General features: G+C 48.8%; 1 protein-coding gene across 1 annotated transcript; it reads left to right on the top strand.

Annotated features, from left to right (window-relative positions):
- The first annotated feature begins 13880 nt into the window (after positions 1-13880).
- Positions 13881-19171, top strand: INA (internexin neuronal intermediate filament protein alpha). The gene is made up of 3 exons (XM_054382381.1): positions 13881-14822; positions 18179-18303; positions 18898-19171. The coding sequence occupies exons 1-3, from the start codon at positions 13881-13883 to the stop codon at positions 19169-19171; spliced, it is 1341 nt and encodes a 446-aa protein (XP_054238356.1).
- The last annotated feature ends 3345 nt before the right edge of the window (positions 19172-22516 follow it).

Below are 22516 nucleotides of genomic sequence, written 5' to 3'. Positions count from 1 at the left end.
CCAACTGTATCAACTGCTTTTCTTCTGAAACTTTTTACTACCTTCATCCAAGCAAAACACATCCCATCAAGTTAATTTGGGAAAAACAAAGTCATCTTTCCCTTCAGCACACTGCTTTCAAATATGTTAGATCGATCCTGCTGACATAGGAGACGGGTCCCCAGCAAGAGATGAGAAGGACACACATAGTGCTGTCTCTCTACATATCTCAGCATAGGCAGACAGAATACAGATGGAGTGACAGACCTACTCCATCAGCTGAAACCTGAAAGAAACCTGTCAGCCTGAAGGGTGAGAGAACATTAACAAACAACTAAGAAGGCATCGTTAGCAGATCCCTGTTATTCCATAATCATAGAGCCAAGAGGTCCCAATGCTGAACCTTCCCTCTGCCCAGGACTTCTCTGGAGTCTCATTAGTGTAGACCCGAAGATACATTCAACAGTGTGGTCTTCTGCTGCAGATGAGCAAACAGCTTGAATCCCCTGGGTTCTAAGACACCATTATAAACATTTGTCCCAAGTAGAGTAGTACAAAAGCACCGATTCACCGAGGACTTCTTTTTCAGCATGTTACCTGACCTGCTGCAGCTGCTAAAGAAAAAGCCAATCATGCACCCAGCCAGCACAAAGCCTCCTGTTCAGCCACAGAAATACCTCCTTCTAATTGCTTTCAAAACAGCAATTGAAAAAAATCCCAGCCTGGCTCTAAGTGTCACAACATGGGAAGACAGCTCTACACGTCTCCTAACCTTTCAACATTTGTTCTTGACCTCACCAGCACACATCGATTCATGAGGACACAAAGTGCTCTTTATTACTGTCTTTATTAATATCTACTCACTACACCCCTGTGAAGTAAAACATGTAGATGAGTAAAACATTGTTAGTTTTTCATCATCTGTTCCCTCCTGATTGCTCAAGTTTAGCAAGCAGAGTTTTTTGTCCTTGGCTCATAACACTGCCAGTGCGATATTCCAAGAGAAGTTGAAATACATGTAAAACAAGAGGTTAAGAACCTACCTAATCTATTAGCATGTGAACAAAAAAAACCAAAAAACAGGAAAGGTTAGATTTCAAATGTGTTTTCAACAGACGCTTAGAAAGGCTACAGTGTTATTTCTCTGGATCAGAAGTGAAAAAGTCTCCCAATTATTGAAGGTTACAGATGGATATTTCATCTCAGATCACAACAAGTAGAGCTCTTTCCAATTGGTATAAAATTTGCTCATAAAGTATCACACACATCTGCTGATGACTCCAGCAATGACATTTTTCAACATACTCTCTATCAAGCCATTCCACTTCAACACCACTGTCAAGAGGGTAATATAAACACCAAAACATGTGCAAGTCACCAAGTGGTTAATGGTACAGGCAAGCTAATGCCTTCTAGAAGCTAAATTCCTATTCTTAACTCAAAAGGACTTAGGACATCATCTGGCATGGTAGTCACAGCTTAGCAGCAACAATTCTGGGTAGAGCAAGCAGTCTGATGAATAAAGATGGGGTTTGTGTCTACTTACTTGAACCACTTACAGCTTTAGGTAGCAAATGCTTATTTTTACCATTTTTCCCTAACACAGCTCTACCCAGACTTGTCAGCTGCAGCTCTGCTTTGGATTACAGGTAGAAAAGTCTACTGACCACTTTTCCCTTCAGAAATGCACTTCCCTTTAGGCAATGTTGTATTTTCCCTTTATTAACAAAGGAAAGTTGTGGAAATGGAGCATCCCAAAACACCAAAAGACTCAAAATAGGCACTGTCTTGCTGGCCTGCTCTTAAACATCACCGATGCACTGACTGATGCTTGCAACATGAAGCGGAAAATGAAATCTGACTCCTGCCTCAGTTTCCAGACAGCAGAACTAACAGATGATTTACCAGTCTGGCTTGCTTCTGTGTCGAATTCCTCTTTCCAGCTTCACTCAGCCACTTGTATTCAATGATGGGAAAGCTACAGGAACTGAACTGGAAGAGCAGTTTCCTGGGTCAGCCTCAAGCTAACTGGTGCTGAGAGCACCTGCAGTTTATGATCAGCTGATCAGTTTAAAATTCAGGCACTGAACTCATCCTGACCTGAAAGCACACACAGAGAATAACACTGTAAGACTAGAACTGAGCAATGAAAAAGAAACTATGCAGCTACTGTGGGTATCTGTTCTTAAAAGGCTTCAGTGAATACTGCATAGGGTATCAGAAAGGACATGATTTAACCAGGACACTTGGGACCAAATCTTGCAGCTATTTCCTGTGACTTCAAAGGCCACATATGTCTTTGCACAGGCTTGAAGTAGAATTGCTTTGTAATATCCAAAAAGGTGACTTGAGAAGATCAGAAAGAAACATTTGAAATACCTCTACCAACATGGTCAGCTCTTCCTTTGAAAGAAGGGCTTGAAGGGGATATGTGAGATGGACAAAGTAAAAGATTACTTATTTTTAATTGCAACTAGTTCTATTTATTGACGTCCAAAATTACCTAAGCAGCCTGAAGTTTACCAGCACTTACACTTAGATGTTATTACTGGTAATTGCTGTGTTATGATTACAGAGCACTAGTATAAATCTCACTCAGCACTTCTTTGAGTTTCCAAAGGCCAAACATTCACATGCTCTTCTCTGACCCTATGTTCCTACTTAGTCACCATGTATGCCTATGTGCAACTCGTCACCAACTGAATCAACCCAAACACCAGCTGAATTCAGCTGATCTAGAGATTTTGATATGCTTTATGCTAAACCATTGGTCTTCAATCTTTCAAATTTACCTTCCTTTCTAGGTTACTCTGGAAGCCTGGTTATATAGCACAGCCAGATGTATTATATTTAATGCAAATACCAACAGAAGCACAGTCCCAGCAGTAATTCCCACCCACAGCTACCATTCTCCAAAGGAGATAAGGAATACTGATTTCAGCAGCAAACACTTCCTGAACAGCTAAACACTCCCTCCTGAGCCCAGCATGCACAGCTGGGATGCAGATATTGCTACCCCAGCAGTGCAGGCAGCAGCTCACACAAGAGAGGGACAACCCACCCAGAAGCTCCCATAATTCAGATCTGGCCACCACAACAGCCAAACCTGGACCATCTTGTTGGAAAGCGTTCTGTGGAAGTGTACCTTCTCAGATGGTTCATCAAGAATTTGCTTCCTGTAAATCTAGCGAGAATGTATCCTAAGTGTTTCATGCATTATGCCAATGTTAACAGAGAGAGCTACAAGGCCTGGGTCAAAGCCAGCTAATCCAAAGGCCTGTTCTTAAGTAAACAGTGGAAAACCACTGTACTTCAGAGCCTCCTGCAGAAACCCATACAGGAAATCTCTGTTTTACCCTTTCCTCTGAACCAATTGTGCCAAGCAAGGTTAAATGATAATCTCGTAGTAAGGATATATGCAAACTAGCAAGTCTTTGTTTAAAAATATCTGGAAGGCAGCTGGGAGCTGTGAATACACTCTAACTAAATTAAGCTCAGTTTGGGCTGCATAATGACTTCAAGGAACCCTTGTTTTTAAATAAATCACTTGCGGTGCAAAGAGTCATAATGGCAGTTTTGGAGACTGTAACTGTCATATTATTTGAAGGATGGGTACAACACAAGCAGTGCCGGAGTACATTGTTCCCACACATGTATTTCTACTAACTTCCTTCACGTTGGAGCCACCTTCAAATATGAAGAATCACATCTCCTTGGACCTCCCCTTCTTCCACCCACCTACCCACAGATGCTGTAATTTCAAAAAAGAAACTAACAGGTTGCTCAGCAGCATTTCTATAGGTATCTCATTACCGTGACTTGCTCTCCACATTTAATGGGCTCACATCTTTGCAGCATTTAAAGCAACATTAGCTGGTACAATGCACAGGGTAAAAACCCAGTTGTTTTCTTGCTTATCTATTGGGAGAAGGTAGCATGCAGATAACGACAGTGGAGTTTCCAGCCTCTCCAGTTTAGTCAGAACTTTCTCTCTAATGAAGCTACCAAAAAAGGGCTGCTGTGCTGGTAAATCCTGCAGCAGGTATTTATGCCCAGAGGATGATAAGCTAAAGTCTGCCCCAAGGAAGAAGTTTAGTCTCTGCCTTTCTGTACTAGACTTGAAAAAGTGACAGTACTGAGAGGGCTGTCACACAGCTGTTCACTACTCCTACATTTGGGGGCCCAACTGTCCAGAAAGGAAGAGCAAATCTGTGTGCACGTGCACCTTATAGTAAGGTGCACACACTGCTACACATTCAGGTAGTAGTAAAATTTGACATAGACTGTTGCAGGATTTTTTAGGCTGAATTATTCAAGCTCCCTTCTTCATCTCATGCTGTCATACCAAATATATATATATATATATATATATAGTCATATCAAATATATATATATTATTTCTCTTACTGTGGCTTCATACAGGCAGATCTCCCAAGCACCTTTTTAGCTCTGCAAACTCATTCATGAGACTGAAGGACTAACCTTATGTAGGTAGGTTCAGATTACCAATTGCATAGAGTGGCTACCTCAAATAGCTACGCAATTATTTCCAGATGTTGCTTAAGGTCTATTTACTGTACATTAAGTTCTATTTATTGTACGTGCTGGATTCTGTCTGTGGTTGTGTTAAGAAAGCAGACACATGTTATACATGCTCTCTATGCAGAGTACACAGTCCAAGGTTTTAGGAAACATTCCAGCTAAGGAGTCATAATGATTAAAACAAAATGCAGCTCATCGTAACCATGACACATAATAACAATTTCTCTAGTAGTACAAAATAGACATCTTATAGTAAGAAATATTTCTACGAATGTGCACTTTAGAGATGCTCAAAGAATAAGATATGCTTCAGCACAGAACACCCAATTTTTGAAGACTCCGATCATTGCCATTTCAAGTATCATTTCAAATGGTATTTGTGCTGCTGATACTATGAATAAGATGTTAAAAAAATAGATGCAGTACACATAGTTAGTGAAGAATTCCCATGTGCTGACTTGGTAACATATCTCATCCCAAAGAGCAAGACAAAGCATCCACTCCCAGGCACATTCTGTTCGGTTTTCTGCCCCATTATTCTCACTGCTAAAAAAGCACAGCTGTTTTATATCAGGACACCCAGCATTCATGAGCCACCCGAGGCAAGGACACAGCGTAGAGCAGGCACTGTGAACTCAGCCCAAGGTACATCACTGTACCTTAGCTGTCCTCTGATGACGTGTAGCGCCGTCCTCAGTTTCCCTTAGGGCAGAGCCAAAGTGCCTTGCTCTCTGTGGGCTTGCACTGGGTGGCATACTAGTATTTCTTATCTTGAGGTGATTAGTTACAGAGGTGTTCTTTCAAGGCAGCGAAGACAAGGCACAGCTCTGCCAAACAGCAAGCCAGTTCCTATGACAACTTTCCACCACAGCCTCGATGGAGCCCGTTAATCTATCCTTCTCTAGACCAAGCAGCTTCTCTTGTGGTAATGTTACTTTGGGTCATCACAGACCTCTGTAAGTTTTTTCAACAGTGGCTAAGCAACGGCAGACTGCAAGGTACTGAGCCACCCTGATCCTATGACAAACCCTAATTTCAAATTCCTATGAAAGAATGGGTTCGCTGAGTGTGACTGCATGACCCCACTTGTGTTTCTTGCCCAAGACTTGCAGGGCAAAGCTGAAGTCAGCCCTTCTTCCTGCACCTCCTTGTGAGTCAGTATCTAGATTCTCTGTAGGATTCAAAGGTTGCAGATCAGCTCCATTTGTCCTGGAGCACCGCAAGCCTGCTCTGGGGCCATCCCCAGATAACAGCTCACACTGCAAGCCAACCACTCATCTATTAGTTTTTAACAAAAGCATTATTTTATGAAGCTGAACTGCAAACAGCAGGTATGATGTGAGCAAATAAACCTATCTGCTTTTTTCAATAAGCATCAGTTAAGCATCGTATTTGAATAGCTTGCTTCCCTTTTACTTTAGGCATAAAAATAATATGCTTGCACATTTTTAAAGGAAATAAAACACTCCTTTCAGTGTTTCCCCAAAGAATACTATACTGCAGTGTTTACCAGTAAACACCACACTAAGGTGTCTGTTTTTTCAAAAACAAACATTCCTCTGGAAGTTGTTAAAAAAAAAGCCTAGGATAAATATTCCTAGTGATTTTAGGAAGGGTCTAATAAATTTCAGTTCAAACGTGACAAGGAGTAACAATTCAAGGGGGGTTTATAATAATAATGATTAATATTTAAAATGGCCTACAAACTGGAAATTTGCCTGGGGAAATTTCAGCCTGCACCTGATCTTTGCTATATATACTAGAAACAGCATATATCACTAACGCTGCCAATGCACATATACTAACAGGCTGTTAATTTCAAACCTCAGCTGAAAACATTTCTCCCATTCTTACAATTTTTCTCCCCATTTATCTCTGCAATTGTACTTAATTCAATGGAGCATTTTCAATGCAATTCGGTGGTGCATTTTGCCATACAATTTGTCTGAATGACGCTATACAGAGTAAAGGTTGCATTGTACTATATAATGAAACTACGTCTATGCTTGAACAAACTCCAACTGCTGTTAATCAAACCAGCAAGCTCCTGAATGATCTTTTGGACTCTGGACTAATGGCAATAGATGATTTTAAATAGCGGTTCTACTCTAAAATATGTTTAGGTCGACATGGGCTGACAAAGACTGTGACAGACTTCCAGAGCTAAGCTGATGGGTTCACAAGTAAAACATCAGGGTTTTTCCTCACTGAGAGAACTACAAATTCAGCACATGAGCCAAAGATAGATTAAAACGTAGTTTTGAGTTTTGTTTCTGGTTTTCAATAAAACCATGTAACACCTGAAAGGTCCTGAAAATCTTCACATTTTTGATTCATTCACTAGTGACAAACAGATATATGGATCAATATATTTGAGTCAGCAACAAGATGTTACTCTAAACCGAGACGGGATCATTTGGATAGGTAAGAGGGAGGCATTTCTAAGTGACTGCTTAGAAAGCATTTTGCAATCTTTGACACGCAAATGGTAAAACTTCCACAGCCAAAAAAAAAAAAAAAAAAAAAAAGTCATCTTTTAAAACATAAGTGAACATGAGAGGAATGTTCTCAAGACCACGTCAGAGAGGATCTTTAGTATCCAGCTTGGCAGGCTTTAGTAACACTAGCAAGGGAATAAACTTGTGGGTTTCATCATCTCAGCAGTTCCAGGAATTTTTTAAAACTGCCTATGCTACAAGAAACAGAACTGCCCTATTAAGTCATCTAGTCTATCAGAAACCAGTGTAGGTTTGTTTCCGCCATGCATTTTCCAACATTATTTCTGGAACAGAAGGAGGTATTAAAAAAAACAACATGTAAAACGTGAGCAAAGTACGTTTGAGAGTGTTTTGGGGATTTGGCTTGGTTGGTTGGTTGGTTTTCTGGGAGTTTTGCTTGTTTTTTCGGTTTGGGTTTGGGGTTTTTTTTGTCTGTGGCAGGTTGCGTTCTTTAAAAAATTTGTTTATTATTTGGTGTCTCGCTCCTGTCTTTAGGTTGTCAGCTCAAGTCTGATACAGTAGGATTGCCAAAAGCAACTCAAACGAAACAGACCAGTGACAATGAACCCTCGTCCTATACCAAAGCTGCCGAGGAAGCGTTCTGCCCAGTGCTGGAATCAGACTTGCTATCCTCAGCGAAGAGGATCGCTTCTATCCACCTCCACAGCCAAGGTGGTAGCTACCCCGGGGGTTATGCAGCGAGCTGTAAAGTTCCGCCGGGACCCCTCCGATCCACGTGGGACAGGAAGGCGGAAATGACCAGAACGGGTTAGGGGCCCCAGAAACACCTTCCCGAGGGCTCCTACTCCTCACGCTACCCCTCGGATGGCACCGAGAATGGAGCTTCCCCCGCGCCGGGGCGGCAGCAAAGAACCACCCTGCCTCAGGAAGGGGACAGCTCCGGGGTGGCAGCAAACAGCCACTCTGCCCCAGGAAGGGGGCAGCTCCGGGGTGGCAGCAAACAGCCACTCTACCCCAGGAAGGGGGCAGCTCCAAGAAGCCAGCGGCTGGGAGGAGGCAGCTCGTGGCCCTGCGTGGGAGCGCGCTAAGGAGGGGAAGGGCTCGGGGATTCACCCTGTCGGGGACTGCACCCTGGGGGCGCTTTGCTTGGGACAAGATGGGGAGGCAACAGGGACTGCCGGGGCATAGTGGCCCAGAAGGGGTAGGAGTCAGCCGAGCCCCGAGAGAAGCAGCGGGCGCTGCCTCTGAAGGGATCCCCCTCATCGGCAGAAAGGGAAGTGCCGCCGGCGGGCACTCGGGCTCCACTCACCGCCCCTCCCCTCCTTTCTTCGGCCACAACGGACAGATCCCCCTCTTCCCGGGACACGCGCCTGAGGGGAGGGGGCAGAGGGCGCTTCCCCCCCACCCAACGGTCCCCACCAATGGTCCCCGCCACGCGCCCGGCTCGCGCACGCGCGCACTGCCCCCGCGCGCCCGGGCCGCTCTCACCTCCTGCCGCGCTCGGAAGAACTACCCCGCACGACTGCCGCAGCGCCCAGGCGGCTGCACTACGCAGGCGCGACCCGCGCCCCGCCCCTCCCGCCGGCAGGGACCGGGGAGAGTGTCTCAGGTCGGCCCTCAGCCGCAGAGCGGCGGTGACAGGGAACGGCAGCAATGTGCCAGCCCGCGGAACAGCCGTACAGACAGCACCCCCGCCCCAAGGGCCACCCCAAGTCCTCTCCGGCCAGCGCACCAGTAGCCCCGCACCTTCCCTTAGCCCTGCATTCCCGGCCTGCCTTAGATCCCGCAGTTCTGTCAGCTGGTCTCAGTGTTGCTGCGTGCCGGAAGGCTAAAAGAGACGGAGCTTTTATTGAAATAACGCAATTAATTACTGATTTTGGGGAAGGTGTGTCTACAGCGCAGGATCATACGAGAGGGGCTGGGGTGCCACCCATCTGCTTCGAGAAGGGTGGTGAGAAGGTTCCAGGAGCACCTGCAGGTGGCACTGTGGGTCGTGGCCGCGTCTTGGGGGACAGTGGCCACAGTGACATAAGGAATGGAGTTCTGCCTGCCCACCCAGAACAAAGGTCCACAGCCATCAGCGAGCATGGGCCTGTATCTCTTACACCTGTGGGCATGGTGGTCCAGACTGAAAGGCTCAGGGAATGACTGTGCAGAGCAAAAAATATTCATTAGTTCATTCCCTGATGTACCAGACTGGGCCAGCATCACCTGCACCTGCGTCCAGTCTCCCTCCCCATGCCTCAGGGGTAGCTGGAGCCAGGGATGACTTTCTCCTCCTCCAGTAGTGGCTTTCCAGCCCTTCTGCTGCTGTGCTTCTTTTATCTCCCTAAGCATGCTCACTCAGCTTGCCCTATCTCCCTCTGTTCTGCACTCTCAGCTTTCTCTATCAGTCTCTGTTCTGTTCTGACTAATAAGGTACTGCCACCACTCTCCACAGCATGAGGACACACCACTGGGCAGGATTTTGCTGACTTGGGCACACTTGGCCCATCATGGCTCCCCACACTCTGCAGGCCTTGCTCCATGGCCTTGCCAAGGGGAACAACCCAATGGCACCAGCCTTCAGCACATGCTGTAAGTTCTGGCTTAAGCAGAGCCCAGTTTCAGTGCTGACCCTATGGCAAGGTGATGTTACCTACCTGGGAAGCTCAGCCTGTACCTCCCAGTGCCCTGGGGCATCTCACAACACATGCACTGGACACTTGGAGATGAATCCACCTCAATTTGGGAGCTCATTTCCATACATCCTCATGACAAGGCTTATCCTGGAGTGTCTAAATGTCTTTCCAATCCATATGCCCAGGAGATGCACTGAAGCCAACAAAATGAGTAAAAGCAAGAAGGGAAATTAAAGAGATGAAAATCCTTCAGCCAAGGAAAGACACTGAGGTCTGCAAAGTCCTACACAAGGAAGTGAGCGGGAAGGAACTGCATCCCAGCTCTTCCACTGTGTCACACAAGCCAGGGGAATTAAATTGGCTGGGAGTGACTCTGAAACACAAAGAAAGATGAAGGATTTTTCATATGCATGTTATCAAACTGGATTAAAGAGCATGGTGGTATCCAGGACACAAACTTGCACTGACTAGGTAAGGACTAACAAACACAGGGATGTGACTGCTGCCCAAGAAGCTCCAGAGCTGCAGACAGCCAGAATCAAAGGAGTTATACCAGCAAAGCATAATTCTGCCACTGTCAGAAACAAATTCCTGAGTTAGAGCAGCCGAGTACAGCCATTTCCCTGTTTTTATTAGTGTTTCTGTGTGTGTGCAATTCAGTGAATATGTTCCTCTTTAATTATGTGCTTGTTACTCATACACATTTTCTCCCTGGTTTTGCTGCCCTTACCCACAAAGCTCTTCTGCAAAGTGGTCAGATCTGCCTTTGTTATGTGAGATCTGGCAGCAGGCTTCCAGGAGATTCTTGGATCTGCCTTTTCCTACCACCAGGAAGCATTTCCCTTTCATATGGCTGCTGCACCAAAATCAGGTGACAAAACACCTACCCAGAGCATTATTTTAAAGGGCTCTGCTAGAAACTGGCTGGAAGGTGTGTGTCCTGTTGCTGTGAGTGTATAGCTCAGAGGTAGATTGCAGCTCGGGAGATAAACTGTTTAATGAGCTCCATCAGCAGGCAGCTGCTGTGCAGAGAGGATCACAGAGTTTTAAGGAGTTCTCTTGCTGTCTCACAAGCAGTACTTGATTTATGAAACAACTGGGAGGTATGGAATGATCCTGGGCAATTTAATCCCTAATGCAACCTTACAGATTTCAGTAGTGCACAGTTCTTAGCTATGGGACTGTTTCTTTTTCTGTCTGCCTTATGAAGTTCCTTCTAATTAAGTATTTACATGTCCCAACAGAGATCCATGTGTTACATAGACATCAAGGTATCCTGAGGCTGAACATAACCCAGACACTGCTCTGGTTTCAGTTTGTGCCCACTTCCATTTTGCCACCTCATTTCAGGTCTGGTACACCAGTCTCAGTTCCAGTCTTCAGAATAGAGTAGATTTTTTTTTTTCCAGGGACTTCCTTCCAGTTTGAAGTGACATGGCTTCTTCTGCAGGACATGGTCACACTGCAGCTCTCCCTCTCACTGGGAGGGCTGTACAGGTCAGCTGCCTAAGGGGCTCACAAGGGAACTGCATTTGAGTGCCAACCACCTGTGATGGAGGTCCTGCTGCAGACGCATGGAACACAGGAGCACCCTCATAACTGACAGCTCATGCTGAGGTAAATCCCAAGATCTCAGCCACCCTTTGCTGGTGTAAGAAGCTTCTCTGTAAGAAGCACCCTTCCAGTGTGCTAGAGCCACATCCTGTTCTGTGGGATAACAGCACTTATTATCATTTCTTGACTTCAACTTCTTGTTCTCATTCAGCTACAAGGTCCCATCAGTCTCACACTGTCACCTGGCTCAGGTCCTGCTTCTTTCATGAAGTTTTCTTCCCTCAATGTAGAAAGACTTCAGAACACCTCAATCCTTTGGGAGGCAAAGGAATTCAATCCCAGGGTCTTTATCCATGAATATCAGCAGTCCTTGCAGAGACCCTGGTATTTCTTCTGCTGGAGGAAATGGTGACACTCTTAACTCTGCATTTAGATGGTATGTGTACAGCAGTGCTAAAATAGCACAAAGTGAGGAGGCCAGGACAAGCTGCACTCCACTTTTCCAAGAAAAAAGAGAACCACAGAAGCTGCTATCATTGGTAATAAGCATCAGTGCAAAGACATCAAAACAATGCCACACACATAACTAAGCAGAGCTGGACACTTCTCAGTTATCTGATCAACTATTCCTAGTAGCAGAAACCTGACTTATGATATCGTAAAGCAAAGCAACAGATGTTGAGGAAGTGAAAAACCTGGAAAACAAACAAACAAACACACAAACCAAACCCAACAAACCAAAGCCAACCCAAACCAAACAAACCAAACAGAAACAAATGAAACAGCAGAAGAAGATTTCTGTATCAGTAGTATGAGCCAGGCAGCTCCAAGGTCAGGATGGCTATCAGGCTGCAGTGAGACTGTCTTCCTGGCCTGCCCTGTCACCAAAACATTAAACTGCTTGGATGATACAAGTGTGGAACTCTTGACATCACTGACCTACAATGGGCTTCAGGGAAACTGAGTCATTTCAGGAAAACTACCTGTGAGCAGATCTGAGTCCTGGAAAAAACAAGGCAGAAGCCAAGTTTCTCACCTGTGTGTGTGCACAGCTCCTGTCACTGACACTTCTCATTCCTCCTTTCCTCTGTGGGACAGATTTATGGGACTAAGGGGGGGGTATATACATTTTTGTGTGTTTATTCTATCACCAATCCCTGACCAGCCTGCTGCAGTAGTAGGGCAGTGCTCTGCCTTGGGCTGGGCTCACCTTTCTCCCAAGCAAAAAGGATGTTTTCCCCATGGGGTTTCTGCCACAGACAACGCCCTTCTAAGCATGGCTGCATGACATCTCCTTTGATAGTTATGGCTCTCTCCAATGCTAGCCCTGTCTTGATGCACTGCACATCTGCTGGACCTCCCTCATGCTGTCCCCTGGGCACCTGTGAGAAGAAATGGGGACAAGTGGAGTAGAGAAAGTAGGCATCAATGCAGATCTCAGTGGCACAGAGATGTACAGCAGGAGACAGAATCCATTTGCATGTTTTGCCACGTTCCTCACACCTGGATCAAAATTACTTTAAACTGTTTCTCCATCTCACAGCTACTTTTTGTGCTGTTGCTCCCAGAGATCAGACACTTCTCGCTGGTCTCTTGGCAGGTCCTACCTTGGGGTGCTGTGTTTCCAGGCAGGGCACTTGGCCTGGAGGGCATTGTTCCCCTTCCTGTCAGCTCTGCAACTCTGCATATTCTCAGCAAACCTCTGCCAGGGGGAAGGCCCAGTCTGCTTGAGTGGACAGGAGAGAAACTGAAGCAGTTCTTTCAGTTCCTGGCAAACAACCTGGAGACAAAATTCTCCCTCATCTCTTCCTTGTGGCATGAATGGACAGTGATGAGTCTCTGTCCTGGGCACCCTCTCCTTCAGGTATGTTTCCACCTCTGCATCACCCCTGCATCCCAATCTGCTCAGGGCCTCATCCTGCAGGCACTCCACACTCCTGTAGGCACCACAATCCCCATCAGAGGAAAGGGGACAGAACCAAGCTCTGCGGATGACTTAACCCCCGGGCACAAGCACACTGTGCAAGTTTTCATGACTATGAACAGCTGGGAATACTCCTGCAGGGGAGATGTGTATGTGTGAGTGTGTCTGCACGTCTGTCTGCCTCTTTGTATTTCTGTGTGTCTGCGTGCCTCTCTCTCCACCTGCCCATTTCTGCCTGCTCCCTTCTGTGGTTCTGCTTCTTCTTGCCTTTGCATCTGTGTGTGTCTGTGTGTCTCTGCCGGTCTGCTCGTCCCTGTCTTTGCCTGCCTCTGAGAGTGTGTATGTGTGGATCTAACTGTAAATGTATTTGTCACTTTTTGTGTGCCTGTGCGTCCGTTTATCTGTTTGTCTGTGTGACCTTACCCATCTGCTCGCCTACGTTTGTGTGCTCTTTCTGTGTCCGTCCATCCCTACCCACGTAGATCCCTCTGTCCTTCCCCGTGGCCCGCCCGCCGACACAGCTATTCAGCACCCAGAACCTCCGGACAGCTCCTGCCGCCTCCTGCTGCGGCAGCCCCGGGGACGCTCCGAGGACCGCACCGCTCGGCATCCCGTACCGATCCGCAGTCTGCACTGCTCCGCACTTCGCACCGCTCCGCAAACTGCATCCCGCACCTCACCGCGCACCGACCCGCGCCCCCTCCCCACCGGAACGTCCCGCCCCACGCCACTCTCCGCTCCGCGCCCCGCCCCGCCGTACATAAGCGCTGTCGCCGCCGCCGGCGGTCCTGAGCCGCCGCCATGAGCTATAGCACGGAGTCGGCGGCGCTGGCCGCCTCCTATCGCCACCTATACGCGGAGGGCCCGCGGCGCTCCGAGGGGTCGGTGGGCCTGCGGGCGCGCCCGGGCGCGGAGCTGGGGCTGGGGTGGGAGCGCAGCGCCGAGCCACAGCGAGCACGGGCCAGCGAGAAGGAGCAGCTGCAGGGCCTGAACGAGCGCTTCGCCGGCTACATCGACCGGGTGCGGGCGCTGGAGGAGCGGAATCGGGCGCTGGCGACAGAGCTGTCGGCGCTGCGGCAGCGGTCGGCGGAGCCGCGCCGGCTGGGCCAGCTGCTGGGCGGGGAGCTGCGCGCCCTGCGCGCCCGGCTTGAGGAGGCGCACGGGGAGCGGGCGCAGGCTGCCTTGGAGCGGGCGCGCCTGGCCGAGGAGACGCAGCGGCTGCGGGCGCGCTGCGAGGAGGAGGCGCGGGGCCGCGTCGAGGCGGAGCAGGCGCTGCGCTCCCGGCAGCAAGCGGCCGAGGCGGCTGCCCGGGCACGCGCCGACCTGGAGCGGCGGGCGGCGGCTCTGCGGGAGGAGCTGGCGGCGATGCGCAGTGCTCACGCCGAGCAGCTAGCCCAGCTGGGCGCCGAGCTCCGCGCCGCTGCGCCCCCGGCGCCGGCAGCCGCCGGGCGGCCCGATTTGGCGGCGGCGCTGCGGGAGCTGAGGGCCCAGTACGAGAATCTGGCGGCCCGCAACCTGCAGGCGGCCGAAGACTGGTACCGCGCCCGCTGCGCCCGTCTCCACGAGCGGGCGACCCGCAGCCAGGAGGCCGTCCGCGCCAGTCGCCGGGAGGCCGGCGAGTGCCGCCGCCAGCTCCAGGCCCGTTTAGCGGAGATGGAGAGTCTACGCGGTGCCCATCAGTCTCTGGAGAGACAGTTGCAGGAGCTGGAGGAGAGGCACAACGCCGAGGCCGCCAGCCTGCAGGTGAGCCAGGCGGCGTCGGGAACCGTCACTGTCCCCTCCGCGCGCAGGTCCCGCAGCACCGAGCAGCGCCGGACAGCTCCGCCCCGGCTGTCGGTACCGTGGGGCACCGAGCATCCTCCTCTCGGGTAACGTGCCCGAGTTCTCGGCACCGCCATCCCAACAGCCTCCCTGTGTAGCACCAGGCAGTTTCATCCCGTGCAAATCCCTGAGCGCTGTGCGGCACTGAGGACCTCCGAGCCAGCAGGGCCCCTCCCCTCTCCTGTGCAGCGCTGAGCATTTGCACTGCATGCAAAAGCCTGCAGTGCATCTCCATCCTATGCAACAGCTCCTCCCGCAGCTCTGTGCAGTGCCGGACATCCCGACATATGCAGCCCCCCCGCCCCGTGCAGTGCCCAGCGCCCACACTACTCCTGCTTCACTGGTCTGCATGCAACACCCCTCTCCCGCCATCAGCCCTATACAGCACCAACCCCTTTGCTTGTGCAATGTCCACCCAAGTAGGGGAAAGAAGGTGCCCCTGCAGCCTTCCTCTCATCCTGGCATAGGGCCTCTCTGCCCTGCACAGCGGATCCTGCATCACCAGGGCGTTGCCTACTGCCTTCAGCCTTTATCCAGAGGCAGAACCTCAGAAGGCAGGTTTCGGGAGAACAGGCAGGGCCAGGACGTTCCTTCCAACAACCTCTTTTCACAAGACATAGTATTGCCCCATCTCCATCCTGTCCCTCAAGGGTCAGCTCCAAAATGCCCACACATTCCCTGTTTTTGTGGGTAATTCCTCAAAGCTGTCTGCTTGGCCTTGGGGCCTAGTTCTTGACACCTGCAGAAACTGGAGCTTGGCAAATATTAAGGTTGAATTTGCAGCCAGATCCCAGCATCTCTCATATCCTTGGAAAGACTCACCTGGGGCAGACACTGAGCACTCCATATCTCTTATTCCATTACTGCAGTATTACCTAATTTTCTTGCTACAGGAAACATTCATGATTTATAATAAAATAAATCCTGAGATTGTGCTTTTACATAGCTATTAAATGATCTGTGGTTTATAGATTGAGCTGTTTCCTTGTAAATACTGAAAAAAACCCACAACCAAAAAAGGCTTACATTATACCTGAAGCATGTTGTTATTTCACACCCAAATAATGCCTTGTCATTTTCAAGGCCAAGTGTTGCCAGGCTCTCTAGAATTCATGACTGCAGCTCCAAACTGCTTGCAATCTTCTTGAGTCTTTAAGGTTGTTTTCAACAAATATTGTGGAAATGGGCAGTATACAGTATTTTCAGGACTAAGGGAAGGGATTACACACAGTAATCTTCTTAAACAGTCTTGATGCCATGTAAAAAGAGGGATTCTGGGGACAACCTATCAATTGGGAGGAAAAAATAATACATCTGGATTAAACAGCACCATAAATGAAATTGCTTTAGTGACAGCACAGCAGCATTTTCCAACATAACCCTCAGGATCTGCTTTAGGTGTGGCAATGTGTAGCTAAATAATTTCCCTGGTTGTAACCAGTGGAAAAGTCTGGAAGTCCATCATAAAAGAGAACATTCTTATTGTTCAAGCTTTTAAAATGTTCCTATAGACAGCTACAGCAGGGGTGTGTCTTTGTATTAGATTATCCAGTCTGAACTGGTATGTGAGAGCTTTCCATTAGGGGCAGGTTTGCAGTGCTGTGGGGAGGGGGTTTTGTTCAGCCAGCTTGTAGAGCCAGGGAGTGGAAGAAAGATACAGATGGAGCAAAATGGATCACTCATTTTTAAAGAGCACTTTGCTCATGTAGACTGCAGGCAGAGGGAAAGGGACTGAAGGCACTGAGAGGCAGAGCAGCAAGAGTAAGACTGTCCCAGGGGTAGAGTCACCCCAGGTCCTTCCCTCCTGTCATGGCTTAGTGCAGCAGCAGTCTGGCTACATTGGAGCAGAGACTTTAATCTGTACCTCAGTGGCATCCATGCATTCCTGAAGCTTTTCACTTGGTGCCCCAGTGGTCTCCTTGAACACTTTCCTATTGCCCAGTCCTGCAAGGTAGGATGCATCCAGCTTACTTGACTGCGAGATGCCCCATGCCGCATTCAGGATGAGCTGGCACTGCTTTTCTGAGGGTCTCTGCTCTGGGCTTGCTGTGCCAGGATCAATGCAACTTGCTCCTTTGGCAGCTCCTGATCTCATGGCTGTCTCTGCACTGTGCACAATGAACGTCATGCAGGACTTAAGGAGGGGACAGGATGGGCATGATGTGGCAGGATAAAGCTCCTTCACTGGAACAGAGGAGCTGGAAGCAATCTTGAAGGCTCTGCTGCAGAAAGGGGTGCAGGAAAGCAGACATTGGTAATGGCCATTTCAGGCTTTGCAGGCAGGGCTGTGCTGTCACTTAAGTGAAACTGCTTACTCATTCCTGCTCCAAATCACACTTGGGTGGCACAGCAGGGTGTCTGGACATGGGAAGTCATCCGATTGGGAAGATCCCTGTAGGAGTGCATTCCACTGATTTCAGGCTGCTGCACAGATGCCTGAAGGTGGGAAAAAACCAGGCTGCTTGTTTTCTGAAGAAAAAAAAATGGAAGAAAAAAAAGATTAGTTCTCTTTGTTAGCAGGAGATATGGCCTTGGACATCTCAGGCAGAACTGGGTGTAGCAGCCATGGCAGGGCAAAGCTGATGGGAAGGATGCTAGGACATCCAAGTGAGCACCCTGGCTCTTGCAGGGCAGGTCTCAAACTCTGTAATCCCCTAAATCCCTGCCTTCAGAATCCCTCAACCTGAGACATTTTCTGGGGAAATTGTCATCTTTCCTGAAGCCAGCTCTTCCCTTCTGCCCTGGCAGCACCACCTCTCCTCCCACAACCTGGATGTATGTCTGAACCTTTCTTAAGCCCCCGAGACACAGACTGCAGCCCTTCTCCAGGCTCCAGCCATGGGCTGCCGCAATGCTGGGTGCTCTCACTTGCTCCATTGAGCCACCTCCCCAGCTTTGACAGTTTAAGCCCAAAACTTCCCATACCTGCCAAGCAGCCCTTCCTGTCCCTCTGTAGCAGCTTATCTTATTCCCTGCAGGACTGAGAGCTCCATCATCATTCACTACTTGCTCCCCTTCCCCCTCACAGGACCTGCCACAGATGGGTAATGGTATAAATCCATCAGTGCTGCCTCCCCTCACTGCACACACTCGCAAGCCTTGCTTGCTCCTTCATCCCTGACAGCATGAAATTTCATGGTCCCAGGTTCCCAGTAAGATGTACCATCATGGACCAGCTGCACATGACAGCTTCCCTGTCTAAACAATAAAGAGAGCAGAAAACCCACGGGAGAGGTCCCTCCTCCTAAACAATTCCCTGAGCACACTTGCCTTTGCAGGACACAATTGGGCAGCTGGAGGATGACCTGCGGAACACCAAAAATGAGATGGCTCGGCATCTGAGGGAGTACCAAGACCTGCTTAATGTCAAGATGGCCCTTGATATTGAGATAGCTGCCTACAGGTAAGGCTACTCTGACCCTGCTCTGTCTGGCCACCTCCCAAGCCCAATCCACTGGGCTGGGGGTATTTTCAAGAGCCCAGAAAAAAATCTGGGTACACACTCAAGGAGCAACACCATTGTGTTACTCATCTCCTCTGCCTTGATCTGCCATGATCTGCCATGCTCTCCTGCTCGGGGAGTGACCATGGCTCCATGACATGCCTCAATCTAGCAGCCATGAACCATGTCCCCCAGCTGTCCCTCAACAGTGGTTTTTAACGGGGACAGTTGGGGTTGGAGACTTGGCTCTCCAGCACAGTCAAAGTAGATGCTAAAGGCAGAGTCCTTCTGGTTTGCGGTTTCATTTTCCTGGTGTTTCTGGAGGGAAGAGAGGGAGCTGATCTTATGTACTCTGTATTGCAAGTGCTCCCAAAATGATGTGATTTTGCATCATCTTCATGGTGTGGTGTGACCTGAGCCAATGTCCACCACAGGCTGATGTGACAGCCTGGAGTGCTCAAACTTGCTTGCAGGTCACAGCACCCCCTTAGACTTTGAAGATGTTTCACATGAGATGTCTTCAGACTAACCTCTTCTCTTGTGATGTGTCTACAGGAAGCTGCTGGAGGGAGAGGAGACCCTCTTCAACATGGGAAGCACCAGCCTTTTGGAGCCCAATCCTATCTCCAACCCCACTTACTCCTTCCAGCCAAGAGGTTTTAGTTCCTCTGCTCTGTCCTTCATGGAGGAAAAGCAAGGAGAGGTTATTAAAGTGACCTCTAAAATATCACACAGCAGGGCTGAGATGATTGAGGGGACCGTAACTTCTGCCAAGAAAAGAGGGAGATTAAACATGCATGATGGAATCATTGCAAATGCAAAAATGTAACTGTCAGGACCCTGCCCATTTTGGATCTGATGAGGAACAGTCTCCACTTGGCCTTTAAATCACCCCTTCAGGCACAAAGATATGCTGGGCTTGCAGGAGGCTCTCCCTTAGAAACATGTAACTCCCTAGGGACAATGACTTGGGGCCAGCTTCCTCATGGGTCCCACCATGTGGAGGCTGAGCTTGGCACATTGCTCCCTTTAAATGGGACAGAAGCATGGACAGGTAGCTTGATGCATGTTGGTCATTGTTATGGTGGCACAGTGGACTTGTAGCACCCACCATCCCTCCCCTCCCTCCTCCAGCAACAGGTGAGGAGCTGGCTGGGACTGCTGCTCAGCTGACTCCCTGGGGGACATGGGAGAGTAAGAAAAACATGTTCACTTTGACTAGTTTCAAGGACATAGACCTTCATCTACTATCAAAATCCATGTTTATCCAAACTCTACCCCACTCCTCAAGCTGTAGCTGCCCACCTTTAATTGCAGAAGCACAGAAATAGCCATACTGGACTGTTACCACACCTGGTGTCTGGTCTGTGAGCCACTTACGTTTTAAACTATAAGGAATGTTTCTTTTCTCTTTGTCCTAACAGCTCTCTGGTTTTTGGCAGTGATAATCTGGGCAGGCATGCAGGGTTTGCTAGCAGCACATGCAGAGCAGGGAACTGGTGCATCAGAGGTGAAGACATCACCATGCCATAGGGCACAGCACCTCATCTGGTGTTGCTGGCTCCAAAATGACAGGGTCTGCAGGGCCATTTGTTTGGCTGCACAGTAGTCAAACGAAAACTCAATGCTCACATTAGCATCATGCCCCAGCTGGTGCTGGGAAGCTGCAGGACTCCAAACACCAGCTCGCAAAGCATTCTTGTCTCCACTCTAAGTGTTCCAACGTGTGCCAAATTTGATATAGCATTTACAACTATAGGTTTCCTTCAATGCCTTAAAACTGCCACTGATTGCTTTTGCAAGAGCCAGAGACTCTGTGTGCGTGTTGTAGTGTGTCAATGCCCTGGCAAGGTTATCATCAGAGACCTTACTGCCCTCACAGTGGTGCCAGAGTAGTTCCTGGAACCAGCAAATTGTTTGCTCACTCTCTTTCCTCTTCTATTGTAAGGCACAAATTAACGAATAAAAAGAAAAAAAATAGTTATGTGTATCAAAATGAGCTGTTTTTTTTTTCCTTCTTTGCTTGGAAACACATTTCAGTGTCTGTCCTGCAGGTGGTTTGGTCCCCAGCAGTCTCTGCAGTCTCCCACAAGGAGCTTGGTGTGGGGTGTGCGGCTGCTGAAGTGTGCTCCTGGGCTGCAAGGCAAGGCTGGTCCCACTGATGGCAGCAGGGCATGGCTGGGTTCCACTCATAAGTGCCTGTCATAGTGGCCTTGGGTCATAGAAGAGTTCATCACTGGGTAGCCAATGGAACAAGGTCTTCCATGGCCAAGTGTACCCTCATTTGCCTGGAAAATGGACTCTGTGGCTTTGATTTGCATCACACCCCTGATAGGTGAGTCCCAAAATACCTGCCATTTCTTTTCCACCTTGCCCGCATGCTCAGGGGTTAAAAATGGCCTTTGTTTACCTTCACAAGTGAAGATAAAGCAATTTACACAACAGCAGATGGAAGAAGTGAGGGTGCACCCCATCCACCTCCCAAGTAACCCTAGTGGCTAAAGATGCCCAGAGAGCTGGCATGACTGGTGCTGGCATATATTCAGAAATGCTCATACTTGCCAGAGATGTGCCTGTAGACGAGCACATGGTGGGCAGGAGGACATGGAATAGCACACGGCAGGCTGCTGGCTGTGTGGCCTCACTGACAGCAGTCTGCCCCACACCCCCAGGGACACGGAGTGACAGTCACAGGCCTCTCTGCTAGTGCTGCAGGCCAAGAGCAACACAGACACTTCCCTTGACCCTGCCACACTGGTAACCCTGGGGGCGATGCCCTGGCAAGGACACCGACTGTGAGGTGACACAGGGGCAGAGGAGGCAGTCCTGTGGGTGGGTGAAGCTAGGGGCACCTTTTGGAAGCAGGGGAGGGGCTCAGGGCATGGCTAAGGTAGCACATCCCACTGGCAGCCTCCAGCAAAACAGCACAGATAATTGGGAGCACCCAGGCAGAGCCTAGGGGACTGGAACCTGCAGAGTTAAATCCAAGGCACTGGAACAAAGAGCCAGAGCAAGCAACCTCCAAATATCTCCTGGCTCAGCTGTCAGTTTGGAAATGCAAACACACACCATTCCTCCCAAACCACAGGGGAAATAAAAGGCAGATGTGACTCTGTAGCTAACATAATAGATTCTGAACCTCAAATACCCTCCAGCGCTGTTTTCTTTCCATCTCTTGAGTATAAGCAGCCTGACCTGTCCTTTATTCCCAGCACAAGCCTCTATCAAGATTCTTGCTTGCTCAGCTGGTTGGATGATAGCAACAAAGCTGGGAATGTTACTTTGGTGATACCCATGTGTATGGGCTGCAGCTGTGGAGGTGAGCAAAAGAATCAGGGGGAAGAAAAGGCACTGCTTTAGAAAACAGCTGCTTTGCAATGCTCAGCTCCAGAAATTTCCTCCATTTCTGTAGCTCTGCAGCATTTTGTTGCTGTCTCATGGTGTTAAGCCCCAGAAGGGGTAGAGGGGAAGCAAGCAGGGAAGGGACCTGGGCAATTAGGATACACCAGAAAGGACCAGGTTGGATTTTACATCACCTAATGATTTTGATAGTACCTCTGCTGGACCATGGCCCTGTAATTTTACAGACTCTGAGATGTCAAGCTTCAAATACCCTCACAGCAGCAAGTCATTGACCAACCCAACAAATGCTCTCCCAGGACTAAGGGTGAGCTGCCCCCAGCTTTGCAGCAGCCTCCCATCTACCCATGCCCAGCCTCTGGAGGCAATGCCAGTGCTGTCACACCTTGGCAGACCACTGCTGCTTTGACACAAACACATTGTTGTTACACTAAATCAAACCCCAGTGAAGATGGTGATACAGCTCCAGCAATGATTTTGCAGCTGCAAAGCAGCCAATCAATATTGCATTTCACCTCATATGAGTTTACCATTTATCTCCCAAAAATCAAACCTGACCCATTCAGTGATTAAACCTGTACCTATGGCAACTTTCTGAAACCTCAGCAAATGTAAATATCTGATGACTCATTCAGCAAGGGTCTCTTAAAAGATGACATGAGTAAAATTCAGCTTATGATCACCTTCCTGCTTGCCTGAATGTCCTGGTACTTCAAAATATGCTTGTTCTGCTGTGATAGGTAATTGCTGAGATAATGTTGCAAACGATTTATTCCCAGCATTTTACTTCTTTTTTTTTCCTACTATTTTTTCC

This window comes from Indicator indicator, chromosome 7 (genome assembly GCF_027791375.1).
Source record: "Indicator indicator isolate 239-I01 chromosome 7, UM_Iind_1.1, whole genome shotgun sequence".
Taxonomy (NCBI): Eukaryota; Metazoa; Chordata; class Aves; order Piciformes; family Indicatoridae; genus Indicator; species Indicator indicator.
Note: the sequence above shows the minus strand (reverse complement) of the source record. Positions and strands in the feature narration are given on the sequence as shown.

What these genes read in the sequence shown, in the direction of transcription:
- INA (XM_054382381.1), top strand. Translation starts at nt 13,881, where the DNA reads ATGAGCTATAGCACGGAGTCGGCGGCGCTGGCCGCCTCCTATCGCCAC. An exon ending in CCGAGGCCGCCAGCCTGCAG is followed by an intron (nt 14,823 to 18,178) that starts GTGAGCCAGGCG and finishes TTGCCTTTGCAG; the next exon opens with GACACAATTGGGCAGCTGGA. An exon ending in ATTGAGATAGCTGCCTACAG is followed by an intron (nt 18,304 to 18,897) that starts GTAAGGCTACTC and finishes ATGTGTCTACAG; the next exon opens with GAAGCTGCTGGAGGGAGAGG.